This window comes from Chiloscyllium punctatum, chromosome 25 (assembly GCF_047496795.1).
Source record: "Chiloscyllium punctatum isolate Juve2018m chromosome 25, sChiPun1.3, whole genome shotgun sequence".
NCBI classification, from domain to species: domain Eukaryota; kingdom Metazoa; phylum Chordata; class Chondrichthyes; order Orectolobiformes; family Hemiscylliidae; genus Chiloscyllium; species Chiloscyllium punctatum.
Window position 1 is genome coordinate 50,608,881 of NC_092763.1, and position 20,248 is coordinate 50,629,128.

The 20,248-nt window shown below is 39.2% G+C and overlaps 1 protein-coding gene across 1 annotated transcript in view; it reads right to left on the minus strand.

Annotated features, from left to right (window-relative positions):
* msna (moesin a) overlaps nt 1–20,248 on the minus strand; it is an 85,397-nt gene that overhangs the window by 45,839 nt on the left and 19,310 nt on the right. The window contains exon 2 of the mRNA XM_072595264.1: nt 2,093–2,176. Within this exon, the coding sequence (XP_072451365.1) occupies nt 2,093–2,176 (84 nt within the window). The remainder of the gene's footprint in view (nt 1–2,092; nt 2,177–20,248) is intronic.

A 20,248-nucleotide genomic window follows, 5' to 3' on the forward strand; every position in this document is an offset into this window, starting at 1 on the left:
ACTAGGATAAGCCAACTGACTTCTGCAGAGAACCAAAATGGCTGTCTCCTATGTGCAGTCTGCAACTATGGTTAAACAATATTTCTCACTTGATAATACCAATCAAATTAAGATGCACTAACACTTTCTACACTTAATTGCTACCCTGGACAGCATACCTGTCATAAACTACATGGAAGCAAGGGTGTCAACTTATGCAACAAGAACATTTCTGCAACAGAACAGGATGTAAATGCATTTGCACAAAAGATCAAGAATTACTAAGACTGTTACTCTAGTGAACGGTCCAGAAGTGCACAGGAAATTCTCACATCCTGCCCTTGACTAAAGTATAGGGCAACAGAGAAACCCCATTTCTGGCTTAGTCTCAACCATTTTACATTTGTTATAATGCTGCAGCATTATAACAGATTGAACATTGCACCACCAGGCTGGTGTGCTGCAATGTTTTTGACATGCTTTGGAAATTAAAGATGGCAAGCACAACAATTGGTGGAGCAGATCAGAATTGTGCTGGCACCATGACTTGAGAGTTTAACTGAAATTTTAGGCAAAATATCATTAGAGTTATTATACTTCCAGGCACCTTTTAACAATTTCTGGCACAAAGGTTGGAAGTTACAAGAGACATTTTCAAAATTTACATTCTAACAAGATGGGAAGTTTTGCCTTCATGGTCTGCAGATGAAAAAAGAAGTGTTGGACACCAATAATGTATGCCATCAAAATAATCCAGGACATTAACATTACACAATACTGGCCACTTAAAAACACTTGTTTGGAAATATTTCCAAAAAAAAATCCTCCTAAATCAGGAATCTCCTCATGAAGTGAATTGCTAAAAAAATTCAAATGTTTCAACTTTGTTATTACTTGCTGACATTTCCCCTCTTTCCACACCAACTCTTTTTCCTCCCCCCACCCCCACGTCTTTTTACATTTATACATTATCCAACAATGAGCATGAAAATATTCCAATTATCCATAAGATAAAGAAACATCTGAGTAACAGTCTACAGCACAGAAGATGGTCATCTGGCCCATCAAGTCTGCAAAGATTAATTGCATGATGCCCCTTTTCCACCTCTTGACCTGAAGCCCGAGTGGATAGTGAAACAAATGATTTGAAGTCCATGCTGCTTATTGATCCAATGAGAAAAAGCACTTTATCCAGCTTATGCTTCTCCACTGCAAACATTTTGGTTGCCCCCAGCTTCTGTTGCTCTAACTGAAAAAACAAACAGCCCCAGCCTCTCCAATCTTTCATCCTAGCTCAAATCCTCCAGCCCAGGCAACACCCTGGTCAATCTCCTTCAAACCCACTCCGGTGCAATCATTTCGCCTACACTGATGACCAAACCTGCACAGTATTGCAGATGTGGCCTAAGCAGCTTAACTTCCTTGCTCTTAATTTTATACTTCAGTTAAAGGCATGTTTCCCAAACTGCTTTACTCATCTTCTCTACCTGCACTCTTGCCTTCAAGGCTCTGTGGATACACACTCTAGTCCTCCTCTTACTCAGCACTGGAGAGTTCTACCATTCATGGTTAATTTCTCTTTTCCAGGATGATTTCCAGTTGCCATTGCTCTGCTCACCTGACCAGTCTATTGATATCCTCCTACAGTTTACAACAGATTGTTGGTTTGAACCTTTTAAACCAAATATTGCTTAGATAGCATTGTTACAAAAAGATAGTGCTTCACTTTTCAAATGTACTAATTTTATATGGAGAAATGTTTTGTTTTAGTTTGGTTTCCTATTGAAATTACTTGAATTAAAATTTGAAGAATAAAATCAGTGCAACATTAAAATGGTCTAAAATATATGGAATCAACTTTACATGAGATCTGCAGGTCAAAGTTATGAGGAGATTCACATGGTTTGGATTTGGTGGGCTAGGACTTCAGCAGGAAGACAACTGTTTGAATCACGGGAAACATACAGATCATTTTCAACATGAAGCATACATTTGTACCATGATTGGAAAAAAGGTTAGTATTTTTAAAAAGAAAAAAAAAAGGGCACAAAAAAAAAAGGACACATTTAGATGATCGGATTCAACCAAGGTGAAATATTTTAGCTCAACTTACCTGATCAAAGAGTTGCTTGCCAGTGGTGTTTGGCTGGATAGCAAATTCCAGTTCAGCATCCATGGTGGTAACCCGAACATTGATCTGTTTAAAAACAAAAGAGACACTTAAAGATCTTAAAAAGTTAGCAACTTTTAAATGGAAACTACAAGTGCTTAGCTTCCAATGAAAGCAATAATTTTAGTGAATTTCTTTCTGAAAAGGAAATTCTAGAGTTAAAAAAGCCAAATTCCAGCACAGAAATAGATTCAATAAAAGAACCAGCTCAAAAATGGGTCAGAAGCAAGTCAAATCTTCCATGCTAAAAAACTAACTTGCAGTACTGTTACTGAGCACAATTGGCTCCAAAAATCACGTAGCCATTCTTCACAATGTTGAACATTGGATTTCCTGCTCCCCAACTAGTGGGCCTCAACTATGGAGTGGTTTGCTGTCAGGAGGCCAGTTATTGGAGTGGGGTGGGATGGTGGGGGGGGGCGGGGAAAAAGAAGACGACATGAACATACTGGGGTTGATGTGTATTTCAAAAAAAAAGAAACTGAAGGGACTCTGGCAACAACATGTAATTAGTTCCTTCATCCAGTTTAGTTCAGACTGGAACAGGCCCAATAGATTTTTGAAAATTGGCACAGTTATTGTAAATTTACTAGTCATTGAGAGTTCGATAGTATCCTGATATTTTGAAAATAAGACTAAACATTTTCATTCAGGTATTTTCTAAAATAGAAAATTTTTCACAGATGAATGACACCTCTGGAACAGTTGGGACTGAGCCCAGGCCTTCCGGTCTGGAGACCACAACACCACCACCTCACAAAGAGCCTTAAAAATGTATTTTGTCAAAAATTTAAACTTTTGCCCCCCCGAAAGCAAACTATTCAGAGAGGTTATTACACACAACTGGAACAAGTGGGACTTGAACCCAGTCCTCATGGCTTAAAAAAAAATGGTAGGGATACTACCACAAGAACCCTTTGAGTTCAACATTAAAAATGTCAAATTCATACTACCCGTGTCTCATGAGGGCTAGAGTTGGCCTTTCATTTCAACTTAGTGCACGACAGGATCTTTATTTTTAAAAAGAAAATCGCCACAAGAATGTGGAATTTGAACACTTCAATTAACTTGGAATTTTAGCTTCATGGGTGGCTCAGCATAAATGAAGTTAAAATATTAGAAAGCAGAGAGCTGTATCCTGTTACAGCTTCCAGATTTAAAACTGAATTAAAAAATTAATATGTTTCCATATTTTAAGAAACTACAAAGTTTTTGTTAACTGGCAATAACCGCAGCATTAAAGTCACCAATTGCCCCAAACTCGCATCAAACTGTACAACAGTTAAGAAACAAAATATCAAGTCACCCAAATTCATAGGTTAACAGGTTTATAACCATTTCTTCAACAAGTGATATCCAGTCTAAAAGTTGATATAATACAAAAGAGGTAAGGGTCATATGTTAGCCTTTACAAAAAAAAGGCAAACAATTTAGCAGTGGATGAACTTAACTTCAGAATATTTAAGATATTCCTCCTGACCCACTGAATTCTCCCCAAAGCCATCATTTCTACTGTATAATACTTGGCAGAGGCACAATCATCATGTGTAAAAATCAAACCCCAGTTCAAATTTGGAAGTCAAGGTTGGGTTAAAGATTAACCTACTCTTTTACATAATTCTTTGATGTAGCAGAGTGCAAGTACATTAGTTGGCTTCTACAGTAATTTGAATAGTGAAAAGTTACTAAGCATATAAGCCACATTTTGTCAACAAAATGCCAGTGACAGACAATTGAACCAATCTAAGAAGCGACAGTAGACTTGGACATCAGGATACCTCTTTGCTCTTCACAATTGTGTCATGGGCCCTTGTTGGGGGGGGGGGGGGGGGGGGGGGGTGGGGAGGGGAGGAAGGAAAGAGGGAGGAAAAGAGAGCGGTGTGGAGGGTGAGACTGTTACATATTCTGGATGTGTCTTTGCAAAAAAAAAAAAAACGAAAAAAAAGTTTGAAGGAAGATGCAGTGGTTCATCCAGGCAGCTTGTTGATGGGTAACTGTGTGCTACCGTTTATTCCCCAGAATGCTATCAGACAAAAAAAACTATGCCTGGAGCACCATCAAATCAGCGAAAGACTCTCATTGGTGTTCCAGAATAAGGAGTTACCCAGACACAGTGTTGCAGACTGGCACATTCCAAGGTCCAGGACTATGTGCAGAGGGATGCACTAAAAAGTGTGGAGCAACTGCAACAGGGAAAGACCACTATCTGGAGCTCTTCTTGGAGGGTAGATGGAGGACCTTCCTGGTGCCTCAGGCATTAGAGATTATGTGGTAGTACGTATAGCAGAGTTATTTGTTTTTTTTGGTGGAGTCAGGGTCTAGTATTGATTGATATACAACTGCACAGAACCAAACAAGTGCACTAACTGCTTGTGACAGATTTTTAATGAAACACATTTAAAAATAATTTAAGAGTGGGACAAAATAAAAACTAAACAGCCTAACCTAATATACACATTAGAACTAGACAACATTATATATACTTTTAGTTGCAAGTGATTTTTTTTAAACCTTAAATCATTTAAGTGGTTAGAACATTAATCATGTTAAAAACCAATACAAACTGTAGACTCATTGGAAAAAAAAGACACTGAATTACTTGTAGTACAAATGTATAGTATTGGAGACTTTATAAAAAGTAAACTTTTGATGCACTATTTCCACAAGGTTGTACTTTTATTACAGACAAAAATACCCAGCTAATTTGTCCACTAGAGATAGAAACTGGAGATTTATTTCTTTGAAAAATATGGGCAACTAAGGATTATGGGAAAACAAAACTAGTGGAAAAAATTCAATTGCAGCAACCAAATAAAATTTCTCATCCGAAAACTTGAAAATGGCTGTACACAAAGTAGAACTATCCAAAAGGCTCATTGGAGAAATGCTACACAATCTGGTCTTCACTTGGGCAGAAAACAAGCCTCAGACATTTGATACCATTTGTCTGGTGTTTCTGATCTTCCTCTGAATTTACAGCCAGAGATCAGTGCCAAAATAAAATCCTGCAGTTTGGCTAAGCTTTATAGTTACTAAAGGAAAGGGTAGACAAAATAAAGTAAAGTAGTGAAAAAGGCAAAAATCTTATACTGATAGTTTGAAGTAATGGAGGTGAAGTTGGAGTTAATTTAAATGGGTACAACACCATTTTAGACATGGACTGAAAATTTTCTGAAAGCAAGATAATATTACAGATACAGATATTACTGGAGAAACTCGCAGATCTGAAGGGTTACTGGACTCATAACTTTGTCCTCGCCCCAGATGCTGCCAAATCTGTTTTAGTGTTTCCAGCAATCTGGTTTGGTTTCAGATTTCCAGCTCGGCTTTATATTATTGCAATATTAAATACTTAAGCTTAAAATCAATCAAGTGTCTACAATCATGGAAGAATGACTGTTGCGTTGTCTTGCAACAAAGATTTATAACTAGCTATTCAACTCCAGAGCAGAGTTACGCTCAACCTATTCAGAAGCATGCTGGGATAGTAACTGGTACGTGCAGCTTAAAATTAAAGACAAAGGAAAAAGTAGTGCTCTCAAATTAGCAAAGATGCAAAAGCAAAAACTTACCAAAACGTTTAGTTACAAGGAATCTTCCCCACCCCCAAATAAAATCAGGTAGCTGTCAGTTCCTAAATGATTTGTATCATTGTAGCAAAATTGTTAAATTAGATGCAAAATTAAAAAAGGTGACGACTTAACATAGTGCAAGTCTCTAAACACCAGCAAATTTTGCATTCCATACCTTCACAGGAGGAGGTCAAAGGAGTATTTCCAATCCAGGATGCTGCCAAAATTTTATTTCACACTTTCAGCAAAAATAAATTTCCTCTTACAATTTTAAATTTAGCAAGAAGTACATTTAGTTTCGTTAGGAAGTGACTTTATACACTGTTTAAAACAGGAAATGAAGCTTCATTTGATGCTGTTCATTGTCAAAAGTCCAGAAGATAGGCCAAAGAAAAAAAATTACATTTGATAGATTGTTATGGGTACTGCAATTATCTGTGGACAGTAGGGTAAAGTGCCCATACCCATTGGGATATTTATCATGAATGCCTCACACTCCACCCTGTTGCATAAGTAGTACAGACATGCACTGAAGATCACCAAAAAAATCATTTTTCTGACTTGCAGCAATTTGAACTATGCAGTATTTAAATGGCGTTTTGACAATCAGTGTAAATCAGGATGAATTTTCAATCCAGTGTGTTGAGAGAATATGACACATTCTACCACCTTAAACATTCTCTGGTACACAATGGCAGGACAGGTACATTTAAAGATGCACTGCAATAGCTCTCCAGGTCTCCTGACTACACCTAGGTGCAGATCAGAGAGAGAGAGAGAGAGAGAGAGAGAGAGAGAGAGAGAGAGAGAGAGAGAGAGAGAGAGAGAGAGAGAGAGAGAGAGAGAGAGAGAGAGAGGCAAAGCACAGCTGGTCAGGCAGCATCTGACGAGCAAGAGAATCAATGTTTCAAGCAAAAGCTTGAAAGAGACTGCCCTGCTCCTCAGATGCTGCCTGACTGGCAGTGCTTTTCCAGCCCCACATTTTTGATTCCTGACTACATCTGCCAAGCATACAGGGGAGGGCAGGGGTAGTGGTGCACATCACCACCCAGAAGTTTCTCCAAACCATATGCCACCCTGACTTGGAACTTATTTTCATGCCTTCACAGTCACCGGATTTAAAAAAAACAGAACTTTGATGCATTCACCTCCTGAACTGCTTCCTTGACTGCAGCTTAAATAACCAGTTTCAAGGCCAGACAGGGATGGGTGATAAATTATGGCCTTTGAGCAAGAATTTAACACAAGTTAGAGACAAAAGAAACTGCTGGAATCTAAAGACCTACCTTCACCTCACCATTATGCTCCACTCTCCACCCATAAGCGTTCTCCCATCTATCTGCAGCTCCCCCTTCCCCACCTTCCTTCCCAAAGAACAGTTGTACCCAAAATGTTGGCTTCACCTTCTGATGCTGCCTGGCTTCCTCCAGCCCCCTGCGCTTGTCTACATAGACAAACAGCACACAGTTACTGGACAAAAGGCACTGAAAGAACTCCACTGGGAGGAAAAGTAGAACTTTGCTACTAAACAATAGTTCTAAATTCCAGAATGGAGATTGTTAGAGATTTCAGATCCACAGTTTTGAAATATTTGATACAATATCTGAGAACACTTATTTCATTCAAACCCTATCCTACTTAGTAGGAAAGAACAAATACCAAAGAAAGGCTTGCTACTCCTTGTCAAATGCAAGCCCCCAACTTCACACAATTCTTAAAATATAAAGAGCATATGACCAAGTGTCTGAAAAAAAAATCAAAATTTGCATCAGTAAAAATAAAGTGCAACATTGAGTGAATAAACCTTTCAAAAGTATTGCAAACTATTACCCCAGGCAACATCCAATCAAGACCACTAAATTGCTGTTTGGTCTCACCTTGCCACAGAAAATAAATAGATTTTTCATTAGGCTTGTTATCAGTGACAGGCAGACATTTCTTATGCAAATTTTTATTGTTGCTCCTCCCCAACATAGTACAAGTGTTTTCACACCATCCTGAGCTTTCAGCTACTGAAATTCACAAACCACAATTAGAAAAGCTAATAGAAAGTTTCACACGAAAAAGTCAGCCAGCCAACCAGGTCAACAGACAAGCAAGGTATTTTTCAATGTATAATTTCAGTTACATCACACAAAAAACAAACTTTTGCTATAAATTCTGCACCTTGTGTCCTCCACAACCACCCGACGAAAGGAGCAGTGCTTGGAAAGCTAGTGCGCCCCCAATTAAGCCTGCTGGACTATAACCTGGTGTGCGATTTTTAAACTTTGTACACCCCAGTCCAACACTGGCATCTCCAAAATCAAAATTCTGGTGCTTATCCTGTTCTGTCTGACCACTCCCAACATAATGCCAGTAGCCTTGCAAATCAAGGCGTTGTCAAGCACCACTGACTCCAGGGTGTGGAGGCAGTGTGTATGTACAAGTGACACTTCTGCTTTGTTGTTCCTGTAGTGTATTAACAACAGAACATTTCATACCATTAATAGCAGAAGGAAGTTCAATGGGCCAACAAAACATTCACTGGACCAGAAGTTTAAAAAATGCGTTCTGGTGAAAAATGTCTGAATCTAGACCTTCATGAGAATGGTCTTGACTACTAGTGGGACTCCTGTGCATTTTGACAATAACCTTTATTAGAAATAAAAGTGAGTTAGCAGAATTTGAGACAGTCATAAGCATAGAAATTTGTCCATACTGATTAGATACCAGAAGTCAATCTAGTCCCAATTGCCAACACTTGGCCCATATTCCTCTAAATCCTTCCTATTCATATACCCATGCAGATGCCTTTTCAAATTGCAATTGTACCAGCCTCTACCAGCTGCTCATTCCATCCACACATCACCCTCTGTGAAAAAGTTGTTCCTTAGGTTTAGGATGAAAGGGGAAAGATAGACCTATGCTTAGTTCTGGACCCCACCCACTCTCCCCCAGGGAAGAGACTTCACAATTTACCCTATCCATGCCCCTCATGATTTCATGAACCTCCATAAGATCACCATTCAGCCTCTGACATTCCAATCCTACTCACTCAGTCTCCCCTACAGCTCAAATCCTCCAACCCTGGCAATATCCTCATTAATCTTTTCTGATAACCTTTCAAGTTTCACAACATCTTTCCCATGGCAGGGAGACCAGTTTTGAAAGCAAAATTAGAAATTGCTGGAACAACTTAGCAGGTCTGACAGCATCTGTGGAGAGAAATCAGTTAACATTTCAGATCTGGTGACCGTTCCTCAGATTTGAATGCAATATTCAGAAAGTGGCCTCACTAAATTTCCTGTACTCATTAATAGGGCCAAGTATACCACATTCACTATGCAGTGCATCTCCAGCTCTACTTTCAAGGAACTATGAACATGCATTCCAAGGTCTTAGTTCAGCAGAACTCCCCTTGCTGTTAATTGTACAAACTCTTGATAGGTCTTACCAAAATGCATCACCTCATTTATCCAAATTAAATTCCATCTGTGCTTCCTTAGTCCATGGAGAATGTGATCAGATGAGCTACTGTACTGTACTGAGGTAACCTTCTTCACTGTCCATTACTCCAAATTTTGGTATCATCTGCAAGTTTAGTAACCATTACTGCTGGACAATAATAATTTTTAAAAAAAATCAGTGGATCCAGCACTGATCCTTGCAGCATAAGCCAGTCTGCAAACCAATCTTCTGGTTTGAGGAGAGATAATTTTGTTGCTGGATGGCGAGCTCTCCCTAGATTCCAATCTGATCTCATCTTGCTAATCAGTCTGCCGTGAGGGACCTGGTCAAATGCCTTCAAGTCCATATATAGACAGAAAATCAAGAATGTGGTGCTGAAAAGCACAATAGATCAGGGAGCATCCAAGGAGCAGGAAAAACAAAATGTTTCATGCAAAATCCCTTCAATGAGGCTGGGAGTCTCAGGTGGAGCGATAAAATGAGAGCATGGGCAAGGCAGCTGAGTGTGCAATAGGTGGATCGAGGTGGGAGTAACGTTGATGGTTCAGTGGGGAGGGTGGACGAGATAGGTGGGAAGGAAAAATGGACAGTTCATGAGGATGGTGCTGAGCTGGAAAGTTGGAACTAGGATAAAGCGGAGGTGGGGGGAGTGAGGGAACTGATGAAATCCAAATTGATGCCATAGGGTTAGACAGTTGAGGCAGAAGAGAAGTTTTTCCTCCAGGCGTCTGATGGTAAGGGAGTGGCAACGGAGGCAGCCCAGGACCTGCATGCCCTCAGCGCAGTGGGGGGAGGAGTTGAACCGTTCGGCCATGGGTCAGTAGGGTTAGTTGGTGCGAGTGTCCTAGAAAGGTTCTCTGCAAGTATCCTTTCTCCCCAATATAGAGGGAGTCCACATTGGATGCAACAGATACAGGAAATGACATGTGGGGAATTGCAGATGAGGCTTTGATGGATGTGGAAGGCTCCTTTGGGAGGGGGGGGGGGGGGGTCTTGGATGGATGTGGGAGCATAGGCTTCGCAATTCCTGCAGTGACAGGGGAAGGTGCCAGGTGGGGATGGTGGGTTGTTGAGGAGTGGGAACTTGGAGTCATGGAGGGTACAGTCTTTACGGAAAGCAGATGGGGTGCAGAGGGAAAATATCTCTAGTGGTGGGGTCTGTTTGTAGGTGACAGAAAATGATAGTGTATTAGAGGTCGGTGGGGTAGATGGGTTTCTGTCCTTGTTGTAGTTGGAGCGGTGGGGTTAGAGGATGGAGACGCAGGAAGTGGAAGAGATGTGCTGCAGGACATCAACCAATTGGGAGGGGAAATTGTAGTCCTTAAAACTACCACCACTCTGCCTTTAATCTTGACACAGGAGACTATCCTTAAATCAGTCCTTACTTGTCTAAATAGTTGTAAATCCTGTCCCTCAGGATTCCTTCCAATGAACTGCCCACTGCTGTAGCCAGGCTCACCAGTCTATAGTTCCCTGGCTTTTCTTTACCAGCTTTCTTAAATAGTGGCACCACCTTAGCCAATTTCCAGCCATCCAGCACCTCATCTGCAGCAAATGATCATTTATCTCCCCAACAGGCCCAGCAATCACTTCCCTAGCTTCAGTGTAGGGTAAACTGGTTCAGGTCCCAGGGATTTATCCACCTTTGTGTTTTAAGACATTCAGTCCTGCTCTGAATACAGACACTTTAACAACTCATTATTTCTCCAGTTTCTTGGGCTTCCATATCTTGCCCCACAGTAAATACTGAAACAAAATACACATTTAGTATCTCCACCCATCCCCACATCTCCTGCAGTTCCATACATCTGTGGCCTTGCTGATCTTTAAGGGGCCCTTTGTTTCCCTGGTTACTCATTTGACCTCAAAATATTGTAGGATCTCTTAGGATTCTCCTTAACCCTATTAGCCAAAGCTATATCCCCTTTTCGCCCTCCTGATTTTACACACATACTCCTACCACTCCATGCCAGCTATCTATACTAGCCTGACTGATCTTGAGCAGAGCCTTAAATGTGTTGGTCATCTAGCATTCCCTACACCTACCACTCTTTCCCTTCATAACAAGAACATACTGTATCTGGACTCACTTTTTCATTTTTGAAGGCTTCCCACTTTCTAGCCATCCCTTAACCTGCAAAGGTCTGCCCCCGACAATCAACTTTGCAAAGCTCTTGCCTAGTACCCTCAAAAATTGGCATTCCTCCAATTCAGAAATTCAACTTAGTTTTTTTTTGAAAAGGGTAGGAGAGTGAAGAGGAAGTATCTATAGCACAATCCCAAAGTTCTCATTCCTGGATTTCTTTCTCAGTTCCACCTATATAAACAACTTCCCAGGAATATCCTTCAAGTACAAATGTTACATTACTTTTAAAAATGCCATGCCCCTTTTCTAGACTTCCTATACGATTTATACCCTGGAACATTATCCAGCCAGTCCTGCCCTTCCCAGAGGGATTTGTCATAGCTATGATATTCTACTCCCATTAATGCCATGCTCAGTTTGTTTGTCTTATTTGTCAGGCCGCTTGCATTGAAATAAACACAGTTTATTCAGTCTTACCTCATTTCTCTACCTTGACTATTTGACTCGCTCCTCTTATTTTCTCTTTAAGTGGGACCCAGGAGAGAGACAGTGAGTGAGGGGTCTTGGATATCAGCGGTCATATTTCGAGGTAAGACAACATTTCTTTTTCTCCATCTTAGAAACAAACATTCTTACTTCTGATTGCAATGAAAAGAGCACCGATTAATTTGGACCAGACCAAATTCTGGAGTGTCCTGCGTCAGCAAATAACCTAAATACTGCCCAAGGTCATTTGAAAACCACAAGTAGAACTACAACAAAATATTGAGACCTGCAAGATGGTTGCTTAGTCTTACTGTACATGAAAGGAAGGCGCTGAGAAAGGATCTTTACTGTTTATTGCAACATAATAAAATGTCCATCTGCCAGTAAACCGAACTCTGAACAATAGAAAAATAGTACACAAATTAAAAGAGTACCTAGATGGTCTAAGCAATCTAGTTCTAGAAATGGCCACCATCAAGAATAGATAAATAGGGAAAAAAAAAATCCCCTTGCAGTAAGGTATCTGGACTCCAACCATTTCCATCTGGGCATAGCCTCTTAATGCTATAAACTATCACCATCTCAATCCCAGTGGGTCTGATTACTTACAGTAATAGAAAATGTGATATCAGCATAAGCAATGAAACTTCTAAAGACAAAAAGATGAACAGACTTAGAAGGTTCATACAGCATTACAACTTCTATTCTGCACTTGCCATTTTTAGTACTTTCTCTTCAAACTGAAAAAAAAATCCTCAAATACATCACACCAAGCCATGACCTATTTCAGTATTAGGTCACTCACTCAGCTGAACGGGTCCTCTTATGCATCACTATAAATCACAAGTTTGTGCTCAACCTCTTCAGGATTCACCTCAAATATTCTCCCCTCCATAAAGCCATGTTTTGATTAAATACAAAATGACAAACCATCTCCAGGAGGAAACCTTGCTCTTAATGAGCATTTTTCACTTAAATGCTAAACTTGACATTTTCCCCTAGTATTGTTGGATTAACAATACAGTACCCAGCTAAGTATGTGTTTTCTGACAACTTTGCTGGCTGAAAGTATTTATGTTCAGGAAAGAATAGTCAAAAAAATCCTTAATTTCCACACAAAAACAAACACCACAAGCTTGCCAATGAACTCTGGTCTAAGTCACATGAAAGAGCTTGCAATTTTTGTAGGGATTATGCTTAATTAAAAGCAGTTCCCCATTTTGGCACAGATTCAAAACATAATTATTGCTTCCAAATCCAATCCAACATGAGGATTCTGTTGAATCTAACCGTCCCCGCCTCCCCCACCACAAACACCCTACCCAACTAACCCAGGATACAATTAAATGGCCAAGAAACTGGTAGCAAGAAAGCTGTCTTAGCATCATGGAACAAACTTCTTCCCATAATGGTCTGAAATTCTCAGAATGGAAGAATCAAGCAACAACTTGAAAGAGTTATGAATAAAGTCACAAGTTTATGGATTAGGCAAAAAGAGGGATACAACGAGAACATTCAAGGTCAAAGACTGAATATAGTACCTTAAACAAAGCTTGATCAGCTGCACATTTAGCAGCAAAAGAAAAAAATTCTGACGGCTTGACATCATAGAAGTGGATAATATTTACTCATTAAGTAGCACTAAGTCAAGTGCAACATTATGAAGAGAATCTCAATGTTGATTAAGTGACATTAGTTTAACAGCTACTTTCACTGGAGAATCCCTACTTGTCCTTTATGGTGGGAATATTCTATGCTCTGCACAGACAGAGCTCGAGAGTCATTGGCAATGACACCAAATGGTCTGACAAGATACTGCTGGTTTTTGGCAACTTTAAATCAAAGATTGTGCCAAGAACTGGAGCAGTCAACCAAGAGTGCTTGTCATACAGTCAACAATTGACTATGCCATGCATTGTAGAAGCAAGAGAAGGGAAGACATCAGTGCTTCAGCTTTACTCTGCAGCCTTGTTTGAAAGCATCAGTAATAGGGAACCATATTGTGGGATCCATGGACAAGAAAATAAAATTACATTTAAGTTTTGCAGGTACGTACCCAGCCATTAAAATGAAATAAGCAGGCAATGCTGTCACAAGATATTTAAAAAGTGTGAAAATTAATTGTAATATTGAGGTAGATTAACACTTAATTTCTGGCTCACTGCCATGATCAATAGGCTCAGGTGTAGGAAAGTGCTTCCTACACAGTGCCAAAGTTTAAAATTTTGCTTTTGTAGTTCATCACTTGTCAGCCATATATTGTAGAATCTAGAGATGCAGCCCTGTTTCTTCACTATCGATGGAGCACATGGGCTGCCACTTCCATGCGAATATGCCTCTATCATGAAATCAGTTGCCCCCTCAAAACTGAAAATGCACTTATGCCCTCAAATGATCATTTTTAAGCTGTGAAATTCCTTTGTACCTTCTGTAGTTTAGACTCCTAGCATCATAGGGCACAGAAAGACCATTTGACTAGATTAGGATTCCCTACAGTATGCAAACAGGCCCTTTAGCCCAAACAGTCCACATTGACCCATGCAAACTTCACACAGACACCAGAGGTAGAAATTGAACCCAGGCCCCTGGTGCTGAGATAACAGTACTAACCAATGAGCCACTGTGCCTCCAATGCTTACCAAACTAAAAAAAACTTAGCCCCATTTGCTTGTATATGGCCAATCTCTAAATATTTCCTATTCCTGTTCATAACTAAAAATGGTCTTTAAAAAATATTTAGCTGTACATGCATCTACCCCATTCTCCAGCAGTTCATTCCACAAATGAACCACTTTCTGGAAAAGTTGCCTCTGATCACTTTAAAAATTTGCTGAAGTTGGTTAGTTGTGGATGGCTTTGAGATGGTGTACGAATAAGATTTCTGCCAGGGTCTGGTGGTGAAAAATACTTCTGGTGTTCAGCCATGTACATCAAGTTCATCTCAAATACATTGGTGAATCTAAGCATCAAGGACTTAGGTTTGAGTTGGTTGCATATAAAACTAGGACCTGACAATAAAAATTTATTTTGGTCAAAATAAGCTTTGCTTCAACATAATTGGATCTAAAGTAACTTTTTTTAAAAAAAAACAGGCACATTAGTAGCAGAGTAATTAAAACAGCAAGTCTATATCTTAGAGATCACGAGAGAGAGAGAGAGAGAGAGAGAGAGAGAGAGAGAGAGAGAGAGAGAGAGGAGAGAGAGAGAGAGAGAGAGAGAGAGAGAACGAACACGTGCAAGCCTCATTTAAAACATTAGAGTAGATATTCAACAAAGGTCACAAGGCCAGTTGACCAAAAAAAAAATCTTTGTTACAGGAAAGCAGAACCGAGAAGCACATTTTAAATGCAGTTTTGGGTGGAACACTACACTATTTGTGTCACGGGAAATCCCAAAATAATTTTGACTATTGGAAGTGATTCATGAAATTAGTAAGAAGGGCAGGGCAAGAAAATGCAGAGATTGGACATGCCGATAGTGACAGACTTTATTAAGTAGATATCTCAGCTAAATGGCTGACATCAAGCTGCAGCCACAATTTATGCACTATTTTCAGTCTGAGTGTGTTCTGGGCAGACTTCATTTGCTTTGGTAGACACAGGTGTAATTAATTGCTACAAAATGCTGTGACAAAACCTAACAAATTCTCCAATCTCAGCAAACAATTACCCCCAAATCACCAAAAACACCTGATTAACTAGTTTATCTTGCAACTGGGGGTGGGGAAGAAAACAAAATGCAGGTTGGGTAGCATAGAGACGAATCAGAATTAACGTTGTGAGTCCAGTGTTAGTGGATGGAAATATTAACATTAACTGATTTCGCTGCATAGATGCTGCCAGACTTGCTGAGTTTTCTCAGCAATTTCCATTTTCTTTGAAGAATTATAGATGCTGGAAAGCATTTTGTAGTCAAGATAGCTGGTTATTGTTTGGGAGAGCAATTTGTATAGATGGTTTTGTCTACCAAATACAAATAAATAAAGACAATTTACTGAAAGGTGACCCAGAGAAATCCCATGCTTGGAAACTAAATGAGCAAGTTTGAGAAGAAAAATGAAACACACATAAAGTGGATGACTTTCATTTCCGTTTCCCAGATTGGCTTTTAATTCCAATTCCTGCAAGTTTTCTCATGAGATTAGAGTCTTGCCAAGTCAATTCCAAAAAGTATTTCATTTCAGAAGCTAAACCTTCAAACAAAGGGTAGTTTTTATTTGCAGATGTGGGTGACACTATTTAAAGAGGAGACACCCCACACCAAAGGACAACACCTTGCCAACCAAATTCTAGTTGCCTTTATTCAATATTAATTGGACCATTGTTATTTCCAGAGAACAAGAGGTAGTCACACAGACTTCATTAAGATCCACTGCCTTTAAATCCAAGCCCACCATCAACTCTCCCAATCAAGGAATAATCAAATAAGAACATAAGAGCACAAGAGCACAAGAGAAGATCCTTATTCACACTCCTGAAGCTCAAATTTCTGGGAAGGTAGAATACTGGTCAAGAACTGTGATGACAGATTCAATCCTTCCCTGCTAGAGCAGTGTTTATTGTGGCTCCACATTCCTCTCAAGTGAGAGAAAATACTTTTAACAAATTTAATATTTCTAATAAAGCAAGTCACACAAAAGATAAAATTGTGGTTCAGAGTTAGTCACGACAGGTTATTTGGATAAAAAGCAGCCTTGTAACCACAGGGGAAAAAGTATACTGCATAATATTGTACTCAAATGAAAAAAAAAGGCCAGCATTTAAATTCTGTCCGGTTAAGGAAAATCCCCAAAGCCAAAGTGATGTTTTCTCATTTTAATGTTGAATTCACTTTGTAGAGAAGACTCTTGGGTAATGTGCAACATTGCTTGTATCTCTCAAGTGTGTAAGATTTGTACAGAGACTGCAGTAGTGGAGGGCAGCTTTGCCAACTATGGCTTGGAGACATTTTAATATAGCCCTTGCCATGATGTTTCAAAAACACCATTCTGTGGGTGGGCTTGCCACAAGAATCTGGCATCCAATGTATTGGGAAACATTGGATCTGACCAAGGGTTGTCCCACGTGGGGTCCAATTTAAAGCAAGTGGATTTAAACAGGCCAGAGTCTAAATGATAGATATTAAAATGTCTATCATGATTACACATACCATAAGTTATTTAGCTCATTTAGTCTATTCTCCTATTTCAATAGGATTGCTAGTCTGAATTCCCAACTCCATTTTCCTGCCTTACCCGTACAAGGCTCAATTCCATGCTGATTAAACAAAGATCTCTCAGCCTTCAAATATACAAAGGAACCATGAATAACTGAATGGACACCATTTCATTCAGATAATTGATTTCCTCTGGGGCTCAGTTTTCTGGTAAGGCTGTTCCCCCAGCAGCACACGAGAGCGAGGGAGACTGCTGCCTTTGTGGGTTAAGTCTCCAAGTAACAGCTTTTTGACAGGTTCTGCCTCTGCCCTGGACAATGTTGAAGAGATTATATGGGGAAAGAGGGTCTAGGGTACATGCCTGTGTAGAACTCCAGGGGTGGGTTGGTGGTGGAGAGGCAGTCATTTAGAGGAGATGCCTGCACTGTCCACAGCAGAATTTCAGTCAGGAGTTAAATCATTGTATTTTTAAACAAAAAAAAACACACTTTGAATCAAAACTTAGTAAAAGGGAGAATGACTTTCATTGAACATTAAGTTGAACTTCTATGGCAACCTTTGACTATTTGGGTTTTTTCCCTTCAGGCAGCCAAAAAAAAGTGTCCTATCCTTAAGGGCAGAAATCAGCTATGTTTAAATTTGGATAGCATGTGAAGCCTGTATAAAATACAGCTGCATTATCAAATTAAACCAGGGAAGAAACAATATTGACATTGTTTTTTTTAAATTACAAAATAGCCAGATAGCAAGATCCAGTGGAAACATTTTAAAATAATGTCTGCTCAAGCAATAACAGTACTATTTCAACACAAGACCATTTTACATAGCAAATAAAAGCTAATCCTTGATATAACTCAGTATTTGGAGCTATATATTTTATCCAGATTGAACTGTTTCTCTGGTAAAGTTACTCCTGACTTGAAAAGTTTGCAAGCATTTAGTTTTCAATGAATATTTGTTTGAATATTTCTGTTCATGATAAACAGGATGCTAAAGTCAATTGGCAGTGAGCATTTCAACCAGAGATTCTAATTAAAGTTATAAACTACTATAAAAATTACAGCTGAACTAGTTATTGTAACTTGCAAATGCAATCAGCATCAATGGAGGGTTCATTGTTAAGCATACTGCACAACTTACCAGAAGCAGCAAATCTGCTTTTTGAAAAGCCCTTTAAAAACATGAGGAAACATGCTTCCTACAGGCAGCTCACTGATTATTGCTGTGACTCACTATGGAACTTTCAATTAATCATGTTATGGCCCTGAACTGTTGGTGCATGAAATGCTCCATAAATCCACTTTTGTTGTTACTTACAAGAGATCTAAACTTCTGGCTCTCACATAGAAACAAGAAAATACATGCCAGGTTGACGAGAGCTGAAACAAAAATTTCAGAACCAGGTAAAAGAGGCTGATAATTACCAAAAAAAAAAAAATTGACCACTTAAAATTCTAGAAAAAAAGGACCTCTGTCAGAAATAAGAAAACCAATGTCCAAATGAAAATAAAACATTCTCTAGTGGATGGCAGAACAGCTGCCTCTGCCAGATGGCAGACTAGTTACAACATATGCAGCTCTAACAATTGAATCTCTTATGAGAAGATTTGTGATTTCGAAAATATAGATGGATAGCTGTAGTGGTTAAATTGAATTTTGTTTCCTGCTTTCAATGAAGTATTGTATTCTATTGATCTATAGACTAGCTTAGTACATTAGAACAATCATGGATGGCATTATCCAATGCAAGTATTCGTGCCATAGTGAGCATTACAGGAGAAACAACCTATACAGGTTTTATAGCTCATCTGAGAGGTATGGACCTTGGTAGCAAGGGTTCAAAGTTCAAATTTAGTGGCATGTCAAAATGGTTTGTGCACTTGTTCCTTCCCTTTCCAAGGAAAGTAATTACCTGCTAGAAAAAAAAAGTTGAATAAAATTCGATTTGCAATATTTAAAAGCCATGTAACTTCAGATTATGTTATTGCATTACTGCAATAACTGATGCATGGTATTCTTTTCTAGCCAATTTTAAAGTGCACTTATGAAACACTCAGGTTCTGGTGCTTTAAAACCAAGACTAATTGGTTCAGTGACAGTTTGTGTATTTCACTCAGTTAAATATAGCGACATCTTATATTTATGCTTTGATGTCCACTGTGTGAATTACAGACCCAGATATTCTGATCAGAGATTTTCCTTTTATTATTCATTCAGGGAATGTGGGTGTCACTGGCAAGGCCAGCAGTTGATGCTAATCCCCAATTGCCCAGAGGGCAGTTAAGGGAACCACATTGCTGTGGCTCCGGAGTCACATAGGCCAGACCAGATAAGGGCATTAGTAAACAAGGTGGGTTTAATCGGACAATGATTTCAGGATTATAGGACTCTTTACTCCACATTTTATTTTTAAAACATTAAACTTTAAAGGATGTTAACCTGTACCACCAGCAGGCAGTCACCTCCCCAGCAACCAACACTTCAAAATGAAGGCAGAGAGACTCCCAAAAACAAAGAGCCCAAGTTTGATAACCATTTTTTTTTTTAAGGGTATAAATTGTAATTTATGAACTTAACATCAATGACTTCCAAGTCTTACTTTTCCTCTTCAACTGACTAGGATGCCAATTGATTACAAGCCCTTCAAATGATATGTTAAAATATAAAAGCTAGTCAGTGAGCTCTGCAAGGTTAAAAGATCTTTTCTCCACCCCACAAAGATATACAAATTACAACCAATGTCAATTAACCCACTCAGTTGAATATATCAATTCAAGGGCTTCTGCCTGAAAATGTCAATTTTACTGCTCCTCTGATATTACCTGAACTGCTGTGCTTTCCCAGCACCACTAATCCAGAACCATATATCATACAAATACAAGTTGTTTCAATGTATTAACTCATGCTTTTGTGAGTTTACCTTGAATGTTAAAAACACAGATATTAGAGTCTGGCTAAAAAACAAAGTTTTAGGTGTGTTCTTTTCATTAAAAAAGACAGACAAATTCGGAGGTTAGAGAAAGAATACTCAATATTAGTACCTAGGCAATTGGTCAGTGACTTGATTTAAATCAGGGATACACAGCCAGACTTGAATTGGTAAGTTTGCAGCAGGTCACTGAAGACAACAATGGTCAATGGGAGATAAATGAAAGCAAGAAAGCAGACTATTTAAATTAAAACAAAAATTGGTATCCTTAGATCATGAGCAAGTGTAGTAGCACAGCAAGACATGATCCTGGAGTATGACTATGTAAGACAGTGTTTTGGACAAGCTCAGTTTACAGACTGTATCAGATTGGAGACCAGAGATAACTGGGAGAAGTTCAGTCGAGACACAACCAGGGTTTG